At 38.0% G+C, this 21,348-nt stretch overlaps 1 protein-coding gene across 3 annotated transcripts in view; it reads left to right on the top strand.

Annotated features, from left to right (window-relative positions):
- The first annotated feature begins 451 nt into the window (after positions 1-451).
- Positions 452-21,348, top strand: part of pafah1b1 (platelet activating factor acetylhydrolase 1b regulatory subunit 1) — a 33,455-nt gene continuing 12,558 nt past the window's right edge. Inside the window, exons 1-3 of one of the 3 annotated variants that reach the window (XM_020708300.2) lie at positions 452-650; positions 9,424-9,745; positions 20,453-20,552. In XM_020708300.2, coding sequence (XP_020563959.1) covers positions 9,714-9,745; positions 20,453-20,552 — 132 coding nt within the window. In that variant the 5' untranslated portion in view covers positions 452-650; positions 9,424-9,713. Of the gene's footprint in view, positions 651-6,595; positions 6,616-9,423; positions 9,746-20,452; positions 20,553-21,348 lie in introns of those variants that run through there. The other 2 variants (XM_004075434.4, XM_023962011.1) reach the window with 2 other exon arrangements.

The raw sequence follows: 21,348 nt of genomic DNA, 5'->3' as shown, positions 1-21,348 counted from the left end.
TTAACTGATGCTGCCAATTTTGCATGAAATAAGCAAAAACAAAAATGCTATACACAATGAAAATTAAAAAATAAAAGGGACAAGTTAAATGAGTAAATCAAAATTACCTTTTTTTTCTCTTTCACACATGTTTTCCTTTTTGGTCTAAATAAAAAAAAAAATCAATCGTACAATGTAAAAACGATAGTATAGTACATACAAATACGTTTAGGCTATAAATAAGAATTACGAATAATGAATAAAGTATATTTTGTACTGAAAATGTCTTATTAAATGTGAAATATTGATTTGATGTAGGCAACTGTTTCAAATGTGATTTTTTAAAGCGATTTAAATGATATTTTCTGTGATAAAGCCGAGCTACTGTTGCGCGGTCATGTAGGAGTTAACAGGCAAATTAAAATGCCCCCCCTCTCTCCCCCGCGCTGTCAAGGGCGTGCGCGCTCCCTCCAAGCAGTGAACGCGACTTTCGTGCGCGTACCCCGGCGAAGGCGACTGCGGTAACGGACGAAAAAACAAGCAGAGGAGCAGAGACCGCACTTCACCTCCGCATCACAAGATCACACTCAGGAGCGGAAAAAACTCACGCCCTTTTCGGGTCGTGTTGCCGTTGGTGACGACTGGAGATATCCTCAGACAGCCGGAATACGGTGAGTTGAAGCGGTGCTCCGCTAGGAATCTGACCGCAGTCGAAGGAGTTTGACGTTAGGTGGGGAAAATGACGATGTGGCTGTAATGTTTCTGCACCTCCTTTTTTGTCTCAAAATGGCGGATAGGCCGCTTGGAGAGAAGCAGCAGGTACCTTATCTCCCGAGTTTATCTTTTGGATCTGGTTAACTTTGAAGTACGCCCAGGACGAGTAAAGAATGTTGTTTAAGTTGAATGTTGCTCACTATGCGGGGATGTTTGAAGCCACTGTCAGGGTGAAGATTTAATCTGCAAGCTAACTTACTTTCTGACGGGAAGCTAACTTGCGTTAACTTTAGCTGCTACCGAATTGAAGAAGAAATATTAAGATGTCGGCTGGTAGAACGGTCAGGTTTGTCAGGCTAGAAACTAACATGTCGTGAAAATATTTACTGTTGCGTTGTTTGTGTGTCGAAACTTGCAGTTCTGACTCGGTCTGTAGTTTTCAATTAGTGTAGTTAACGCTTAAAGAAAAAGTCCCCCAGTCAGTCAGTGGAGTCATAAGACTACATCTCATCATCATGGAAATCGAGCTAGACATTTTTATCATCTATTACCCGTTAACGTTTGACGACATGGGTTTGTTTCGCTGCGGACAGGCTGAACTAACGCTGTGTTGCTGCACACACTGCTGCTGCTGTCTGCATGTGATGTGGAAAGGGCGTGAAGTGCCGCTTGTCATCTGGTTTGCGTTGTGTTTTGTAAGAACGCAGATGAGCCTGGCGTGATGCAGTGGCGCTTTGCATTTGTGACGTACAGATGCTCTCCTTTTTCATCTGCTGTCAATCGTTGGCTGCACGCTTAAAAGGCCCAGGTTGGCCGGCGCAGCTAAAAATCCCAGAGAGACGGACAGAGGCTCCGTGTTTGTGAGGCGGGGTGGAGCTCATCGGATGCGGCGCTTCTGTACAAAAAAATCCCCTTTGTTTTTGTTTTTTAACACCGATTAATAGCGGATTAAATTGACCTAACGTGAACTTAAAACTCTCATGGTGTTAGCCTTAAAATGTGATTCATATAAAGCAGCTTCTTTATGTCATATACAATGACACGCATTTACTAAAACTGTATTGATGCCAAATATTCATGGTACATTTGTTAAAAACATTTTTTTGGCTGAAATATTAGAATACGAGTATTTTAACCTTTTAAAATCCACTCCAATCATCTTTTGATCTATTGTAAAAGCATTCCCAGGGATCCTTTTATTATGATTATGCTGTTTTTCGCCAAAATCCTAAAACTGTAGTCATGTTTGAGGATAAAGTTTGTTCAGAAATGCTGGAGTTTATTAGAAATTCGCCTCTTGAGTTGTGGGCGGGACTGCTGCAGCCTCCACTGATATCCCATCATCCCATTGTTTACAATCTGTCCTGCTAGCTTACAGTCCCTCACAACTCCAAGCTAACATCAGCAGTACAACGAGAATGGTGAACAATATGGAGCCGTACACTTTTGAACCAGATGCCAGCTCAGACGATGAAAATGCAGATGTTAATGGATCTGTTTGTCTACAAGTGGGTGCATCACAATAAAGTGGATTGGAGATACTTTGGCCCGCCCAATTCAATTTTTGCATCTCAACTGGGAGCTTTCAAAAGGCATTTTTAAATCGGATTCATCACTATATGAATGAATAAATACTTAGTCATGTTTTAGCTTAAATGATTTTATATATGCTCCATGAGAAAAAGGCTACAAGAACGTGTTGGACACAATGTCCATTGGAGTGGGTCTTTAAAACTTAAATAATTTCTGTTAGTGCTGCTCTCTCAGGTAAAAGAACATTTGTCTAAGTCATTGTAAAAAAGTACAAGGATATAATGATGAATCCCATGTAATTTTCCATTTTTTTGATATTTTTGCTAAATAAGTAATTGGCTTCCAAGCTAAAGCAAGTTATTTTTTGTCTCTTTTAGTTGGCCCCTTGAGGCTTATTGTGCTCTAAGATTTTAGAAATCCTGACAGCTTGTATATAAAGGACTATTTAAAAAGGACTTATGAAGTTGGTATTACATGTTTGAAGACTGATATGTGGAGTGGTGGATGTTGATGCCTACTGCACTTCAGACACATGCATTTTTCCCATGCTACACCTTCTTTGGCTCGACCAAAAAACCACCTTGAGGACACATGATGCAGGGATCCAGCTGACACAACTGGATCATCTTCTTTCTTGGCATTCCAAACATTTAAGTTTGTTTGTTTTTCAGTCTGTTTCAGTTATGATGATTGTCGTGCAGTTGTCTATTGTGTTACAAGTGACTTGTTGGCTGACCCTAAGAAGTTTCCTTTTGGCTTGAAATGTATTCTTGTTTTGTGTCCCAGGCTGAATTTGGGTCATCTGTTTTTTGTAAGAATTTTGTGCAACTGGCAGAAAAACAACTTAAAAGCTAAACTGTGACAGAATTGCAAAACTTGCAGGGGTATCACTATTCATTCTCACAACGATTTGATTCACATCATAATTTGTGGTTGCTGATATGATTCATAGTCAATATTGATTAACTTGGAGCGATACGATTCACCAACCTGAAATCAATCCCGGACATCTTTAGCCAAAACTTCAACCAGTGTGATTCAGAGATAAATACCTGGCACTGAACGGTGAAGTTCTCCAGATTCCTTGTATTTCTTGCTATAATCAATTGTAAATTAAATATGTGAACGAACAAGTAAACAAGAATCCATTCACATTTTACTTTCCTAAAGTTCAGCCTGACATTGTTTTTCTACAAAAAAGTAATCCAAAAGGAACAATATGAGAGCAGTGTTTTTCAACCTTTTTTGAGCCACGGCACACTTTAACCTTGACAAAAATCCCGCGGCACACCAGCATCCAAAAGTAAAAAAAAAAGGAGAAACTCATAGTATTGATCTACAGTAGGGTTGTGCCGATGGACGATATCATCGTCCATCGTGATGGGTGACTGACATCCCGATGGAGACCACCATCGTGATGCCACGCCCCGCCACGTTGCGCGTCGACACCATAAGCCGCGGTTACATGTACAAAATATCTTGATGGGATCAATGGTCGGATTAGTATCCAACCGTGTACATGGGCCCAGAAAAATGTTTTCAGAATATAAAAACGTTCACTAAGGTCACAATTTCGGTCGGAATAAATCATTCGCACACGCGCAGTATTCGCACATGCGCAGTTTGAAAACCGGAAGAGGATACAACTTCCGCCGAGCGGCTTTTTTTCCAAACTTTATTGAAGGTAACAATTCAATACAAAACGATAACAGCGGCGAGCAGCTATATACATTGACATGTCAGCTCGGTAAAATACGAGACGATCTTCTAAACGTGCTTTTAATAATGTTATGGTTATTATGAAACACCTGTTCGCTCATCATTTGAATTTTAATCCGTGTGGTCAGTGCTTTTTCTGAACGTAGCCAGGATTAGCAGTATGCTAACACGGGCTAACAACATTAGCTTTGGGTGGCGCTGCATCCTGTGAATAACATCAGCCTTTATTTAGTCGGGACACGACTGGAAACACAAATCCACGTGATTGAATGTTTTCTAAGGACTGAGCGACATTTCTGCTTTGAAGCTCAAACCGCTGTGTGTCTGCTGACGATCCGAGCTGTGCACAGACACACGTTTAGACCCGGTTCTGAGTCCGGTAGCTAGTACCCCTAGAGCTGCGGGACGGATCGCAGTCTTAAATCTCCCACACATACCGCTCATGTAACCCCCCCCCCCCCCCCCCCCCCCTTCCCATCAAACATAAAGCTGTAAATCCGCCCTCCGCCGGTCCACTTCGCTAGTTAAGTGCGGGAGCGGACCACTTCTTTTCTATTTTGCTTGTTACTTTTTCTGTTAAAGTCACTTCCCTCAGTTTATACTGGATCATTGCGGATTAACCATTAGTTGGGAAATAAAATGAAAAAAGCAAAATAACGAATAGCAGTTATATAAGAACGAAAAATGTAAAAATACCCCCCCCCCCCGACGATGTCATCGTCCATCCCGATGGTTGACAGCAAACATCGTCAACGGCCAAATTAGGGGACATCGCCCAACCCTAATCTACAGCTTGATGTGTATTCGTTGTGGTTTCAAGACGATTAACAAGGAAAGGCTCATTGTGCGCTGAGACGATGTCACTTTAACCCAATGCCTCATGGGAGATGTAGTGCAAACAGCCGCCGAACGCAGAAAAACAAGCGTCTCTGAGCTTCATTGTTTTGTTCACTTATTCTAGGGTCTGATACCGGATCCCGCGGAAAGCTACACCGCTAAAAACGAGCTTTAGCTTGTATATTTGTTGGAACTGAGCAATTTTATGAGCAGAACAAGGACGGGAAGACTTTAAACACTTCTGATTGGTCAGACTGATGACGTATGATTAAGCCTCCAAGAATGATTGGTGGAGACAGTTAAAGGGGCGGAACTTTTCAGAAAACAGTTGTAGCTGCAGCTAAATCGCGGTACCGTCATTCTTATCAAAATGTCTTTAATAGAATCAAATAAACACAAAAAAAGTATTTTATGATCTTTCATATTCCTAACTACTCAGTGTTTTATCAGGGCCTGTTTGGATGAACAAAGAGCTGATATCCTGGTGATGGGAAATGTTTTTAGATCAGTTAATGACGGCAATTTCCCACAGCACACCTGACCATCTGCCACTAGTGTACCGCTAGCTAGTGTACTGGTTGAAAACACTGTATTAGAGCATTCTATCACACTATATGGTCACATGTCTTACTGCAAAATTCAAGGGGTTTCCACACATTAGACTGTAATGATGGATACATTTTTTTTGTTGACATCACTTATGGTTTGTTTGCTGTGGTGGCAATTTGTTGTTTTTACATTATAGAAAAAATTACCTACTGTACCTCAATCCAAATGGTATTTTCCCAGATTGATAGAATTTTTTTTTTTTAATCGTGCAAAGATTTTATAATGGCACAGTTCAATTAACAAATTGCCTCAGACAAATCGAAGGTATAGAAATCAAGACATTGATTAAGCAGATTAATCATTCACCCCTACAAATGTGTAGGATCCAATATAAACATCTTTGATGTTGCAACACACCTCACAAGGCTAGCAATTGGATTGTTTTGGGCTATTTCAATATTATGTGTTTGGTATGCCATTTGATAACTTTTCAAAACTTTTGCCTTAGTCCATGACTTTGAGTATTGTGGAAGTCTGATAGAAGTCCTTCGTTTTATTGCATTTCTTAGTAAACAAACGGGTTGCTTTTACACTCGAATAGTCCTATAGTCTCTGTTCAATTGAGCGAGTAAGGCTCATGAATTTTCTCTGCTTTATCTGGCTTTGTATGCTTTCACGCGCACTATGAAGAGATTAGTAGCCACCAAAAAGCAAGCCAAGACTGAGATGGAACAAAGAAAACCAGCTAGTTATCTAATTCTTATATTTAAACAAGAACCATTATCTCCTCCTTACAATGCCTTAACATTCGTGGTTGTTCTTCCTCAGAGTAAGTTCCCACTTTTTTTTTTTTTTTTAAATTCTGCTTTACTTTGAATATACGTTGCTTACATCCTTCTCTCCTTTGCTTAGCTCTGGATAATACATGTGCTTTCACACTAAAGTGAATTACACCTCAGTTCATTTTTTGCACCTGCCAAACAAAATAGGAAACCAACTGTGGGGCGCACCAAACCAAGTTTAAATGTCCCAGTGTATTTGTGTTCATGCTTTTGGTTGGTTTGCTGGTAGTCCTGGTTGCCCTCAGCTGGAGCAGGAAGAAGTGGTCTGTTTTTTTTTTTTTTATATAGGTGTCATACTTTTTATTACTTGGCAATAGAGATCACATGTGACTGATGTGTACAAATTTTCATTTTCACTTGCAGTGAAAGAATGAATCACTGAGATGAGGAACTACAACAAGCTATTTTGACCCAGTTTGACCCTGCATCATATAGCAGACTGGTAGGACACCAATGCACAGTTGAAATGGCAAAGAAAATCTAGTGGAAAGAACAACATTCTTTATAAATTTTATTTTAACCCCTTGATGTTTCACATACATTAAAATGCGATATGTCAGGGTTAATGGCCGACAAAGTGTGCATTATCAGAAATTAATGTACGTCGTGGAAGCCTGAATCGTCTGACGCGGAGTGGATCGCTTTTTTACAAAAACCTGACTATTTGTTACGTGATGTGGCGTGTTGTCACGGTAAAATAACGCCCTGAACCAGCACGGACCTCGACTGCAGCGGCAAAGGAAAGCGATATATTTGGTGGTCGTCATGATAGGTTTCAATAAAACATCAGTTCAGAGAGAAAGTTGACCTCTTTACCGCTTGTTTTTGTCCAGATGATGAAGCAAACGTTTGTTTTAAAGAAGCCAGCACAGTGGTATAAAACATTAAAGCTATGTGACCGGAACTTCTTTTTTAGGCGTGCATTATCACTGTGGATTATCACTTTTTAATCCGCACCAAACTCGTTAAATTTAATCCGTAGCTAATTAAAGTAATTTCATATTTTATATTTGTTTTGAGTACTTCTTCATCGCTCATTTAAGACATTTTAGTTAAGGTTGCTTTCTTGGCTCTTGGGTTGTGTTAGCTTGATGACATGAGCAAAATAAACAACTAGTCAATCTTTGGAGCAAAAGTTAATGTTTAAAAAGTCTTACTGACCATTTAGTGACCAGTTATTATCTGTAACATTCAATTAATAGCTGTCAGTTTACAAATGTTTGCTTTGACACATTTTGTAGGATGAATGGTATGAATGTGTCTTGACATAATGGTTTGAAAACAAAACAAAGCTCCTCAGACAATGTTGCTCGGAGGGTTTGAAATGTTAAACTACAAACATGTTTGGTTTATTTTCATGCCAAATTAATGGATAAACCCAGCAAATAAATACAGTTTTAACATGCAGCTGTACCTAAACATTGAAATATAGAAAAAGGTGTCTAGTTCAATTCTTCAATATAGTTTCAGTAAATATATCCAGTATGAAGATCACAATAAAAGTTGAACAGAATTTCTGGTTTACAAGCATTAGATTAGCTAAAAAAAAGTGAAGTTGTTCCAAGGAAAATGTCTGTAAGTGGATCATTGGCTGCAGATAGAGGTTTCAGAAACTTGATACACCAACTCGGACTGGATTGGTTTTAGTCTACTTGCGTTCTAGACTCACTACTGACTGAAATGCCCTTCCAAGTGAGCAAATGCTTTGTTACAGATATTTATACAGGATAGGTTAATATGCATCTGGTTTCTTTTAAAAAATACGATGTGAAACTGTTTTTCTACAGTAAGTGTAGTTTCTTTTTTGTTCATCTTCTAACTTTATCTTGCAATCTGTAGTTGTGTACAAAAATGGTTAAGAACTTTGTCTTACAGTTGGATAATGTCTGTCTGATGGTAGAAACACGATTTTAATCTGTTGTCACGTTCCTTGTGGCATTTTAGATTTTACTATGATTTTTGTCTAAAGTTTTTGCAATCGGAAAGACGTCAAGGATAACTTTTCACGAGCGTTTTGTATGAAATTATGAACAAAAATAACTGTTTCAGATTTTTTATTAATTTATTTATTTATTTTTTGCCGTTAATACAACCAAAGGCCAAACATATCCATGGTAAAGACAAAAATGGTCAGCTTTGTTTTCTATTAAAAAAAAAGACAAACTCATATTTTGTTTTACATCAAGATTTTGTATTCTTTGTATTCTAGATCTGGTTTGTTTATTTGTGTCTTTTCCACAGTGGCATCATCTTTTATTTGGTCATTTAAAAATATAAGAACAATACTTGTTTAAACACTTCCTGAATGCCCTGTCTGTCAAGTTGCTGATGGAATATTATGACAAACTACAAATTTGACTGAAGATGTGTTTAATTTGGAGTTTGTAAGTTTGAAAACTTCTAAACTTACATTAAAACTAAATCCTAATTAGGATTAGAAACGTTCCTTTTTTTTTTAGACAAACCTTTTCCATACCTGTTGCCTAAATATATCTGCAGTAAAAGGTCAGATTCTGAATAATGAAGTTGAAGCTCTTTCTAAAGCTCAGGTTTGTGCATACAAAGATGTGGGAGGAGTCCTTTCAAATGTTGCCTCTCTTGTACCTCAAAAGAAAGCAACCCAGGGAGAGCTTTTAGTTTTGCCTGCCAATGTCAGCTTTTAGTCAATGGCAATAATACATCTTACTATTTAGCGTCCTTACCTGAAAAGACATAAAAGACTCGGTTACACACTACTGCTACACAAAAAGATCACATTTTCAATATTCATTGAATTATTACAAAAGAGTGTTTGTTTTTTCCATTTCCCTCAACAAACACAATTTATTTAGCTTTGATCTTATGTAATTTTTGTAAATATGCTTTCCTCCCCTTTTGTCCTCCATCTAAATAAAATATCTTTATTTTCTCCCAACCTGGACACAAAAAAAGAAATTTAGAGGAGATTTTCCTTGAGATATTAGGGCAACACTCTAAGATTTCCATGAAAAAGTGCTCAGTATTTCATGATTTTGCTTGTATTTAAATGCCTGTCTGTCTAAAGTTTACTTTTTTTTTCCTCTGACAGTTTTATTGGAAGTTGTCAAAGAACACCAAAATATTTTGCACAATTATTTAAAAAAACTGCACATTGTTGCTTTGTTTTGTTTTTTTTAACTCAGAAGGCGCCTATGTTGTTTTACATCTACCTATTATTGTGATCTGACATCTTTCTCATCTGAAGTCGTCTTCTCTTTTTTTTCCTCTGCAGATGCAGTGTAGCTTCAACTGGTGACCGGCCTGTAGACTCAACACTTTTCTTATCCCTTGAGGCGGCGACCTGGGGGCAGATTCCTGCATTCCTTGTTCACTTACTGAGTCGTTTTGTAGAAGAAAAAAATAAAAATAAAAATCGGCTGCCATTGGAGTACACAGGCTGTCCTCACCTGTGTTGCTTGGATCAACACAGATTATCCGTCGACGAAGGGGAACCCAGCAGCTGCACAAGAGTTGCCTTTTACCAACTGATATCCCCAGCCCAGCCCACACTGCCCCATCACCATGGTGCTGTCACAACGGCAACGAGATGAACTGTGAGTCATCAATGTATATCCCACAACAAAACAATTTTTAATGCATGATTTAAGGATTTTAATAGGTTTTTGCTCATGTTGACTTGGAGGTTTTATGCACTGCATGGCTGCTTCCTACCGCCTCTGTTTTTTGTGTCACTTGAAGAAATTAGGAACTGAGTAAAAAGCTGCATTATATTTTTAGGTCAATGAGAATTTATTTTTGTCATTATCAAAGAAAAAGAATTCATCTCAACTGTGGCCTTTTTTTGTCACAAACAGGCTTACTCATAAAGATTTTAGCCCATGCTTATTTTTTGAGGGCAATATTTCTCTTGTAAATGTTTTTCCACAATAATGGATGACATCTTATGGCATCTATATGTCTGTCTATTGTCTTGTCAAATTGGAAGTCCAAACATTCAGGGTTGCTGTTGTTCTGACTGTTAAATTTGTCTAAGCATCTCTGTGACGTATATAAATACTGTAAGAGCAAACCCAGTAAACTCGGCTAACATTAGCCGCGTTTACATGGGCAAAAGTAATCGGAAAAATCGCCTGATCGGAAAGAAAATGCGTCATGTTAACGCGCCATTCGGAATACTCTGCCCCGGTCAGACGCGTTTGAATCAAAATTTCTTTCCGATCGAGATAGGTGGGTTATACCGATCGTTTATCCGGTCGTGGAGCATGTAAACGGTCATTCCGATCGTGTGTCACTACTGCTCTGGGTTACGTCATGGATAGACGGTGTTTCGGCTTTGGAGCTCAAACAGGACCGACCAGCTGCTCTCCGGACGCCCCGTAAAAGCGCCGCTCCGTTCTCGCCCCGCTGGCTCTCCCCTCTCTTTCACCCCTCACGAGGGAGATGCGGGGAAGGAGCGCTTCGTGCCCCCCGACGCTCACTCGGTCCACTGGCACCTGAGTGAGCAGAACAGCTGGATTAATAACTTCGTGTCTGATGGGAGGAGGATGCTTTGTTACGTGTGCGTTTTTTTTTGTTTTGTTATGTGTGGGATCATTCAGACTGCGAGCCGTCCCGCCGCTCTGGGTAAGTGGCTGCAGGACTCAGGAGGAACCGCCAGCACACAAAGCGGCTTTGGGGAAGCAGAAATAAATGTCGCCCAGTCCTTAGAAACTGTTCAAACAATCACGTGGATTTGCGTTTCCAGTTGTTTCCCGAAAAAATAAAGACTGATGTTATTCCCAGACATTTACGTGCAGCCAAGATGCAGATTGCAGGGTTTAATGGTCCTGGATTTTGTGTCCATCAGTCTAATGTTGTCAGCCTGTGTTCATAGCCTGTCCTAACCCTTCTTCCAGCACTGACCACACTGATTAAATAAAACGATGAGCAAACAGGCGCTTCATACTATTCATGACATTAATAAAAGCACGTTTGGAAGATTGTCTCGTATATTACCGAGCTGCTGCATAAAATAAATGTCTATGGCAGCTGTTTGTTTAGAATGGGACCTATTTCCTCATCCGGGAGTTTTTAACACTACTGCGCATGCCCAAATGGTTCATTCCGACCGAAAGTGTGAGCCATGGGAACGTTTGTTCTAATCGGAAAAAGGTTTTCTGATCCCATGTGCACAATTTTAACCCGACCATTGATCCGATCAAGATATTCTGCCCATGTAACTGCGGCTATTGTTTATAAAGGTATCCATTTGTTCCCAAGATGAGGATGGTGCCACAGATGGCTCAGTGCTGTGCTCTCTAGTACTAGTCACTTTTTTTATCTTTTCATTCTGATTCTAACTTCTGACTCAAGCTATTTTTGTGTCTGTGTACCACACCTTGCGCACCACAGGTGCAGGTCAGAGGTCAAAGTAATGTTGGATGTCTAATAATATAACTCATGGAGGCAAAATGTAAGACCGTTTTTATTTGATATATACCGTATTTCTATCTGATTTATATATTATGCATTTGATCCCATGATGTTGCCCTACTCAACCCCCAAACAAATGACATCTGTCTGCAAAGTTTGTTTTAAGAGGATGCAAAATATGCTAGGTATATTTAGCCAGTCACACTTTCTCCCTGAGTCAGTCTGAGTTTGAAAACTGGCCAAACTTTCATTTTTGGAGGCTTTGAGCATTCCTGACAGTGTTTCCATTGATCGGTTGTTAAAACCGTGGGAGTGTTTGTTGGTATGGAGTGGTCCTTTGAAATGCTAATCTATCATGCTGTCTCCTATTCAGTAAATGCTATTAGGACCCCACCTCAAGCCACTTTTCTCTTGTAGAAGCTGCTGGTCTCACAGCTTATATAAAACTGGAGTGTAGGAGCGACCAAGTCCCAGTCAGACACTCGTTGCATTTGAGATTTGGTCATTTTTTGTGTTTGTTTTTCTAAAATCCTTTTGATCAAACATGTGTCCAGTTATTTTGTCAGAAGCCTGGCTGAAATCCTGTTGTATTTTTGACCCTTTGACCACTTTGGGGTGAATTATTGGTTACAGGACTTGTTGCTATATTTGATTTTTTGAACTAGTATCACACAGTTCATGCGTTTGCTTTTATGAGATCACTAGACAAGAGGGAATTCTGGTACACTTTATGTGAAAGCTTTTCCAGTGGTCTTTTAATTGTGATTATTCAGCTTTATCTAATGAGATTTTTGTGTTTGCTCATGATTACAACAATTTGAACAAATAAATACTCAGAAATGCAAGTTTAAGCCTAATTTTCTTTACATATGTCCTCCATCAGAAAAACACCAAAAACACAATTTTCATTGGAGTGGGTCTTCTAAGTATTGCTTTGAAAGTAAAACAGCAACCAGTAGGCCTGCACAATGTACCGCATATTTATCGTTATCACAGTATCAAGCTGTGCAATATGCATATCACAAAAGACAGCGAAATTTGCAATAAATGGTTGCCTTAAATGTGCCAAAACAATCTTATGGCAACTTGAGGCATTAAATGAATCATATAAATCCCTTTATGCATTTGACCAATGGGATAGAGCCCTTTACGTTGTTGACCAATCAGATGGAGCCCTATTATGTTAGATGTTTGCCTCCGTCGACGAGGGTCATTTAAACTGTTGCAATGAAATGGTAATAATGATGTTTTTGGTTGTTTTGCTCTTTGTTTCATATACCGCAAGTTATATCGTTATCGCAATATTATTCTCTAATATCGCATATCGTGCAGCCCTAGCAACCAGGTATTTTTCTTTTTTAGTTTTGATTTTGGTTTAATCTGCTCTATTTTGTTTTATGCTGATAGGGTTGTAGGTGACAAAAAGTCACACCTTTTTCCGGTTCCAGATTAGAAAAAAGATCAAAGAAAAAATCTGGCTAAATTTATCTGTGACTGTAATGTAGAAGGATTTACCTGCATCTCAACACTACACTTTCTTCTCCCATCAGATAATGTTTAGCTTTTTTGTCTGTGCTTGTAATGAACAGTTCTATACAAAATACCCTTCAAAGTCTGCCTGGATTCACACTGAAGTGAAACTCACCAGAATTCCTCTGCAAGTGAACAGAGACCCTTGTTTGAGCAGATCAGTGGTCTCTTGTTTTTTTTTCCTGCTTCAGAGATTGAGATTCCACACCTAAACTGAACCTGGGTATGTGAATGTACCGTACCGATTTCTTATAGACTATCAACATGCAAACATCTGCTGCTGTGTCCCATTGCCTCCACAAGCAAGGGAAGACCACAGGCTGGTGTCTGTAAATTGCGTCTCGTCCTGACTGGGCTTAGTTGGGACTGCAAGTGAGGAAGTACAAAAAAATCAAAGCCGCAGTGTAATACGCCTCTTAGGGGAATCGCTATAGAGCCACGATAATTCTCTGCTAATGGAAATACACCATTAGTTGCTAAAAGCTACTGACCTTCCCCTAAAATGTATGTATCAAGAAAATGTACCCTAAATAGATGAGCATTTTTGTACTCAACAGTGGATTTATTAGCATCGCAGTCAGATGTTATGTTTGTGCAGCATGTTGACAACAAATCTATTTTTAATGCTTTATCGAATGAAAGCGCATTTTTGTTTTGGTTCAGGGTCAAGGAACTTGTGCCTGGCTGCGTTCAATAAAAATAGACGCGGAACACAAACTTTCAGCCTCCCTGAAAGACCTGCAGGGGCCCAGTTGTAAATGGGGCTTTACTTGCAAACATTTCTCTCTGCTGGATGGCAAAACCCCCCACAGCATATCTGATTTCTAAGGCCACAGTGTTTTACATTCGTTTTTTTATTTATCATGTCTTTTCTATTTCCTCCCTGCCTCTAAAAGCAGTAATGTAACATGGTGATTTTAAGATGTCCTACTAACTTCAATAGTGGACGTTCCATAAGGATAAATGTAGTCCATAGATTTAAATTTGGTAAAGTAATCCTATTTTAATCTACATTTAGATTGGGTTAACCATCTGACTCATAATAAATTAAATGAAAAAGCATTCAATAAAGGTGACCTGCTCCATCCTGGCATTTTTAAGGTTGTGTGATACAAGAATTAATACAATGGCAATGTTATTTAAATTAGAGGGTGTGTATTGAGACCTCTTTACAAAATGTTCCTTACCATAACGGTAAAATATTTTTCTTTAGTTCAGAGGAAATAAAACAAGGCTTTTATTTTTTCCCCCCACATTACTGCTGAAAAGGTTTGGTTTTCCCAACCCTAATTTAGAAACTACATGGATACAATTTTCCCTTAAGATCCATGCATTTCCCTTTCACAATACTGTCCCTGTTGTGTTGACCTAGTAAGAAATGTATCGCTTTCAGGACAGCACAGATGCAAACTGCTGCCTTTAATGGCAGGCGGTGTTAACATTCAGCCTGGTTATGTAGTGCACAAAACTGTTCTGAGATCAGAAAACACACGAAAAAAGAGAATTCCCCCCTCTGTTAATGTCTGGTGCTCTGAACTTGCATGTTGGCGACAACTCACCTTGTAGCACCAACTTCTAGTCATATTTTTGCTTTGTTTGTTCATTTAAAATGAGCTAATACTAAGCTAAACAGTTATTTCTTGACCATTTTGACCTCAGATTAATTTTACTGTGCAACAATACATAATTGGTAATGCAAACTCCAATGAGCTTAAAAAAAGTGTTTAAATTTGACAGAAAATATATGATATAAACCATTGTACAATTGCAATTGTTGTGAATTTTTGTTGAGTTGATAAGACGGACTATTGCTAAATTGTGTTTCTTTGAATGTTAAATCAGTGCTTCAACCTTTGAAAAAAAAAAAAAAAAGTACCGTTACATGTTATTTTAGTTCAGACTTGGATAAGAGGGAAAATGAGATGGCGTTTTCCTTTGCAATCCTCACTAAGGTTTTGTATTTGGTTCTTTCTGTTGCTTGAATAACTTGCGTAATGGTTGGCTTTCTGCTCACCACCACCAAATCCAAAGGAGGTTTGCTTTGTGGTAATGGGCTTTAAAACAAAAAGCTTTTCAGACACTTTTCCATCACAGAATAATGAGGGAATTTATTTGTTTGCTTACAATTTATCTGACTTTAAATCAGTCAGATAAAACAGAACAGTTTTCACATTATTCTGTCTAACTGGGTAGTTAGGTAATCCTATCATATGATCGTTTTTTCTGTGAGGTTTGCCTTGAAGTTGTCAGCTGTTCTTTGCTGGATAATTTTAGCTTGGTGCCAGTTTACACATTGTTGAGTCTCAAACAATTTTCCTGTCGCTCTGTTTTAGCATTGGGGCTGACCATTCAGGGCTCTCAACGAACTTTTGCGTCTAAATTTATTTGTATTGGTGACGAACGGTGCAGTGACGGTGCCTGATCCATATGAAAACTATAAAGATTTAGTCCCACAGAACACGTTTTTATTCATGGCGGTGGGGGTTTATTTAGAAACGATTATACTAAAACGCCATACATGGTCGGTGTATTTAAATGTTTTTAGACTTAACCTCTTTCTTTTGTTTTTTATTAAAAAAGAAACAGGCTCATGTGATAAAGATAAACAACTGTTAATAATGAAACCAGCAGTGCATTGTGCAGTAATATTACATTTGCTGACATTTCTGTACATGAAGGCACAAAAAGAGGACATAAGAGACAGAAGAGAATGAAGCAACTGAGAATGCAGTTTTAGGGTCTATACAATGTAATTTATGATGTAATGTGTGTTATTTTATTTTGCTACAATTTAATAAATCATCAATATGTTTGAATGTAAATATCAGTGCAGAGAGCAAGGGATGAAGTTAGAAAAATGAAAAAAATAAAAAGATAACATTGTAAGGCTGATGATCAAACCATTATCTTTTTTTGTTGACGATTTACTAAACCATATGGAAGCATTGCGGTGCTAAAATGTCCTCTGACGTATACATGTTGAAGAAGATGGCTATAAAGCTCTGCCTTTATTGTAAAGACTGTGGGAAGACATTGGCTGGCTTTAATAGTGAGAGTGCACTTTATATGTTGGTGGTTTTGACTTGCTGCCACATAACCGTGGATGGGTTCATTTACAATGTTGTCACATGGAAAGCCCGTTTGCTTCAAAGCCGATTCTTTGTGTAGGTATTTTTTTGTATTGGTCTCCCCCCCCCCCCCCTTTGTTCTCATCATCTCCACGTTCTGATTCTCTGTATCTCTTGATCACAGCATCAAAATGCGGGCTCCAAGTAACCATGGAAACCAGCTGGGTTGCTCTCAGTCTGTGGCCAGTAGTGCACCTCTCCTTCATTTTTCACCTGTTCTAGTTTTTCTCTGTCCATTTATATGTAACCAGATCTATTTTAAAACTAGATCTGGTAGGAGTTACAAACCTAAACAAAATAAATTAAAAATAAAAGGATATGGAATGATGGATGCTTTGTGTCAGAGTGGGCTCCTCTTAGTGCTGCAATTTCTATATTTTCGTTTTTTGTGTGTAAACACTGGCCTAGATTGTAGTAGGTTTAGGGGATGTCATCTGGACTTGGTTTTAAAGTTGGAAGAAGTTTCACCTCTTATCCAAGAGGCTTTGTTTGCCTAGATTGTATTTACCTTTCCTTCTGTTTTTATTATTTAGTCACGTCTAAATAAAAATATAGTTTAATCTATTGTTCTTGCAATATGTTATGTCCCTTGGAGCTTATTCTGATGGACTGTCTTTTTAAATATTCTGCAGCTGAATCTTCCTTTTCTTTCTTTAAAGCGCATGAGCTCATGAACATGTATACCTGAACCAAATCCACACTGAGGCTTCAGTTTTTGTCATCCGTGTAAACTTACAGGAGCCTCCTCTTTTTGTAGGCTTACAGCAGGTTGTCAGAAGAGTAGCTAACCTCCTGTTAACCTTGAGCATTAATAAGGCAGCTCCTGTAATCACAAGCCTTCTGATGCGGAGAAGAAACTGGTGCTTCCATGCTTAGCACTGACAGGGAGCACGGGGGGGACACAGTCTGGGGTTGACAGATTGCGCCCACAACCCCCCTAATATTGGCAGCTCAAAGAATTGTATGCCCGACGGTCTGTTTGGCATCTTAAACACTTGAGGATAAAATCAAAACATGTTGTTTTTTTAAAAATCTGTTCACCAAGATTTGATATCTTTATATAAACATAAAAGGATAAAAATGTTTCACAAGGAGAATATGTAATTTCGTCAGTTTTGCAAGATGAAAAATATAAAAGCCCTGATAATAAAACTATTACAATCCTGCTTTATGCTTTTTTTAAATTTCAACAAATATACAATAAAGAAAATTATACATTAAAATATTTATGCTTAGCAGTACAGTTTAAAAATCAAGATGTAATGGATGTTTTCATTCTATTGTAAGCCAAGAAAACAGAATTTACCGTTGGTGGAATATAGCCTTTAGGATTTTTGTTGCATTTTTACTATAAAAATAATTGTTGGATATTGAGAATTTGAAGCACATCAGTAGATTGTTTTAGGATATAAAGTACAAAAGACCTGATAGTAGTTCAACTACTTTTGAATCAATACATGCCAGATGAGCCATTTTGATGTTTAGATGCTTTCAAAAAAATTCAATATTTCATAACTGTTGTTGAAGCCAGAATGGATCTTGTTTTGAGAAAAACAACTTTGGACCATACCTTCCACCAGTCATAGCAGAAGTTAAGAATTCTTCAACCAGCTGAAGTTAGCCTCATGTTCCTGTCAGTGGCATCCTGTGTCTGCTGAGTTAGTCTCACCTGTGCTTCAAGATATAATGCTCTGACATGACGTTCCAGATACCTTGGTTGTAGAAAGTGGTATGTTGCTTTTTTTTTTTTTTTTACATCAGTCATGCTGCATTCTATACTGGCCATACTGCTTACTGGTACTTCTCCTTTTACCCGTTAATTCTTTATTTTGATTTTCTGTTTAAAATTCTTTTAATTACTTCCATGTGATTTGCAGATAGTTTTTAGAGTACAGTTAAATTTGGTTATTAATTATTGGTTCCTAATTATGAGTGTTCAGCAAGGGGCTTGATGTGATCTCTCTCTCTCTTTTTTTTTTAAAGAACAGTTATTGAGAATATTAAACTAGACTGAACTTGGCTATTTGAAAACACCCAAAAGTTCCTTTGATCAATGATTGAATTTCTTATGTTGGAACTTGATTAAACTAGCAGTTGACTTGCAATGAAATTAAGTCAAGACCAGTCAAAAAAATCTATAAATTACACTCGCTACATGTGAAAAAAACTGGGAAAAAGCAGCGATCACATTTAGACCATCCTTTACACAGTTTGACATGTTGCTTTGAAGGGTCAAGGAGACTTTGGTAAATCACTTTTCTTCCCCCTCAAGAAAGGCTAATTAAATGGGGTAAAAAGAGCTTAACTGTTAAGACTTTGACTTTAACGACATTAATAACTCTTGATAGATTGAACTGCTGCTGAGTCTGCAGCCATAAAGTCGTCCTCTGCGTGTACGTAAGAGTGTGTACTATAGCCGTGTCTGCATTTATAATCAACATCTCAGAAGACAAAAGCAGGAAGAGAGAAGCCCTTTCCTTTGTGATCCTTTTGAGTTTTTCCTGAGGTTTTTTTTCTATTGTTTGTCATATCTAGTTCTCATCACATATTCTAAATACCAAAGCCATTACACAGCTCTTTTACTTTACCTACCAACCCTGTTATATTCTATGTCAAAGTTGCCACACACTTTGTTTATTTAATTGTATTTGTTTGTAGACCAGCGTTTTGCACAAGTTATCTATAGGCCTCTGAGGTATTTTCTCAGATTCAGACCCAAATTTATTGTACTTTTTATTAGCATCAGGGGTTGTTAAGTGTTATATTTTTAATTATTAAGTAATTTATGGTTGTGAAGGATCCTTAATGTTAATCTTTAAGGTTCAAGGCTGTTTAGTTGGTGTTTGGATGTTGTTGTTAGCATCTTATGACTGACAGAATTTCTAAGAATCTAAAACGATGTTTCCGTAAACTTCTTTAAGATGAGGAACACATCATTTAAAAGATTACCGAATGGATTTATCGTTTACATGTATCATATCTCTTTTTACATCGTTTCACCTATTTTTCTTACTTTTTTGTTAGCAAAATGCATTTTTTCCTTTTTTCAAAATTTTATTTCCAATTTTGTTTAGTCTACATCCCAACCATCTAAGAGAAAAAAACTTTTATAAAAAGTCTATGCCAGTTTTTCTTCTACCTCATAAAAACGGATGTTTGTTTTTTTAAAGCTTTTTTTAAAGGCAGAAATAGATGGTTTAAAATAACCTAAGAGACTAAACAGGAGACCTATATGTAATGTTAGCTGATTTTAAAAACTGCTTAGATTAGTTGGTTAGCTTGGGCATTAATGGTCAGTGATAAACATTAGGTAAACAAGGGACTTGAATTACTAAAAAAAAAAATTCCATTTGACAGATTTAGCCTAAATATATGAATGGAATTTAGGTAAACATTGAGGGCCTTGATTATGCTCATTGGCATCAAACCAGCGACAGTTTTTAGTTTTCAAAATACCATCATTTTCACTGGTTAGGAATTTGACCGCCTTTTATGGCTAAACAGATTGTTTTAGACTCTGAATATTTCTTTTTCAGGTTTACAAACTAATCTTTTTACAGCTTTAAATAATAAGCCGGCCATTTTTACAAGTAGAAAAAATGTTTGCAAATGCAAAACCTTTTTTTTCCGTCTCTAACAAGGGTAAAAGAGGCTTTTGTAAGACTGACGTTTGAGGAAACAAACATTGTTTTCTGTTGTGCCTTTTTGGTTTCATGAATTTGAACTGGTAAATGATGCTGCACAGATGCATTAAATCTCAAACCATTCCACAAGTGGACTCAATGGAAACATCTATTCTTTAAAACTGTGCGAATCTGTAGCTTCTGTAGCATGCCTCTCAGGTTTTTCATATAATATGGTATTTTTTGTGTACATGTCATGATTCAAATCAAAATGACTTTTAAATGAAAATTAAAAAAAGGCGTGGCGTCAGTTTGCCTCAAATGTGAAGGCCTGTGTGACGGAAGAGTGAGAGCTGGGATGTGCTGCTGTTGGTAACGAGTCGAGTGTTGCTCTGAATTTATGCATGCAAAACCTATTTATCATTTTGGGTGATAAAGGAGCGACTGTTTGAGGCAGCATGCAAAGTTCCATCTTTGTGTAGCACCTTTGACTATTCTCAGTTTGTTTTGATCAGTCCACGTGTGTCAGACTAGTCATCTCTGTGGCAGTTAAGTGTCATCCTGCCTGTAACTAGGAGAGCTAATCACGTTTTTTTGTTTGTTTCAGAAATCGAGCAATAGCTGATTATCTACGTTCCAACGGATATGAAGAAGCTTACTCCACTTTCAAGAAGGAGGCGGAATTAGATAATGTGAGTAAAATAATGGTGAGCAAATCGGTCAACATTTTATGCATGGACCATCATTTTGGGATAAAGTGTCATATGCAGCAGACAGCCAGACGGCAATTACTGCCAGGGTCCTGCAACCTCTTATTTCCTGCAATTTTTTCTCATCTCACTCGCTCTTCCGCTGCCCTTTAGAGCACATGATCATCCACATGATATCCTACTCTGCACCTTTACCCATTCCTCTTCCAGGTATTCTCCGTGAAAGTAAGATGAATAATAGATGAATAGCACAGAGGGATCTTTGCACCCTGATGGCTGTTAGTACTCAGCCATGCACCTCCCACAAAAACATCCAAATGCTCTTCGGCTCCTTTTCTGTCTCTTTCATTTGTTGGAACTGTATTATGCTAAGATCCCTTATCTTTAATTAAACCCTTTTCACTACAGTCATTCAGGTCGAGGTTACCACATTCTCTGCACTCCTCTTAAGCCATTTATTTTTGTTTTTTGAATAATTCTATAGGTAAAGAAATGGCCTATTTCTGTTTATAAAAACAAACACGCACACAAGCATATTCATTCCTTGCTGCCAATCAGCTGGCAGACCTTTCAAAGTCTGGAGCTGTTTGTGTGTGTGTGTTTTTGTGTGTGTGTGTGTGTGTGGACATCCAGGCAGATGGCAGATTAGATGATTAAAGACTTGTTCCAACAAGGTTCCTTGCTTTTTCAGCAGTTTTCTTTATCCTTCATTTCTATTGACTAAAACCCATCATGTCTTCTTTTCCTTGTTCTGTTTTGTTTCTGTGAAATGAAATGGTGGCGCTTCTTTTGT

The sequence above is a fragment of the Oryzias latipes genome, chromosome 13, assembly GCF_002234675.1.
Source record: "Oryzias latipes chromosome 13, ASM223467v1".
Classification (NCBI taxonomy): Eukaryota; Metazoa; Chordata; class Actinopteri; order Beloniformes; family Adrianichthyidae; genus Oryzias; species Oryzias latipes.
The sequence above is the reverse complement of the archived record's forward strand: the minus strand, read 5'-3'. Positions and strand labels throughout refer to the sequence as shown.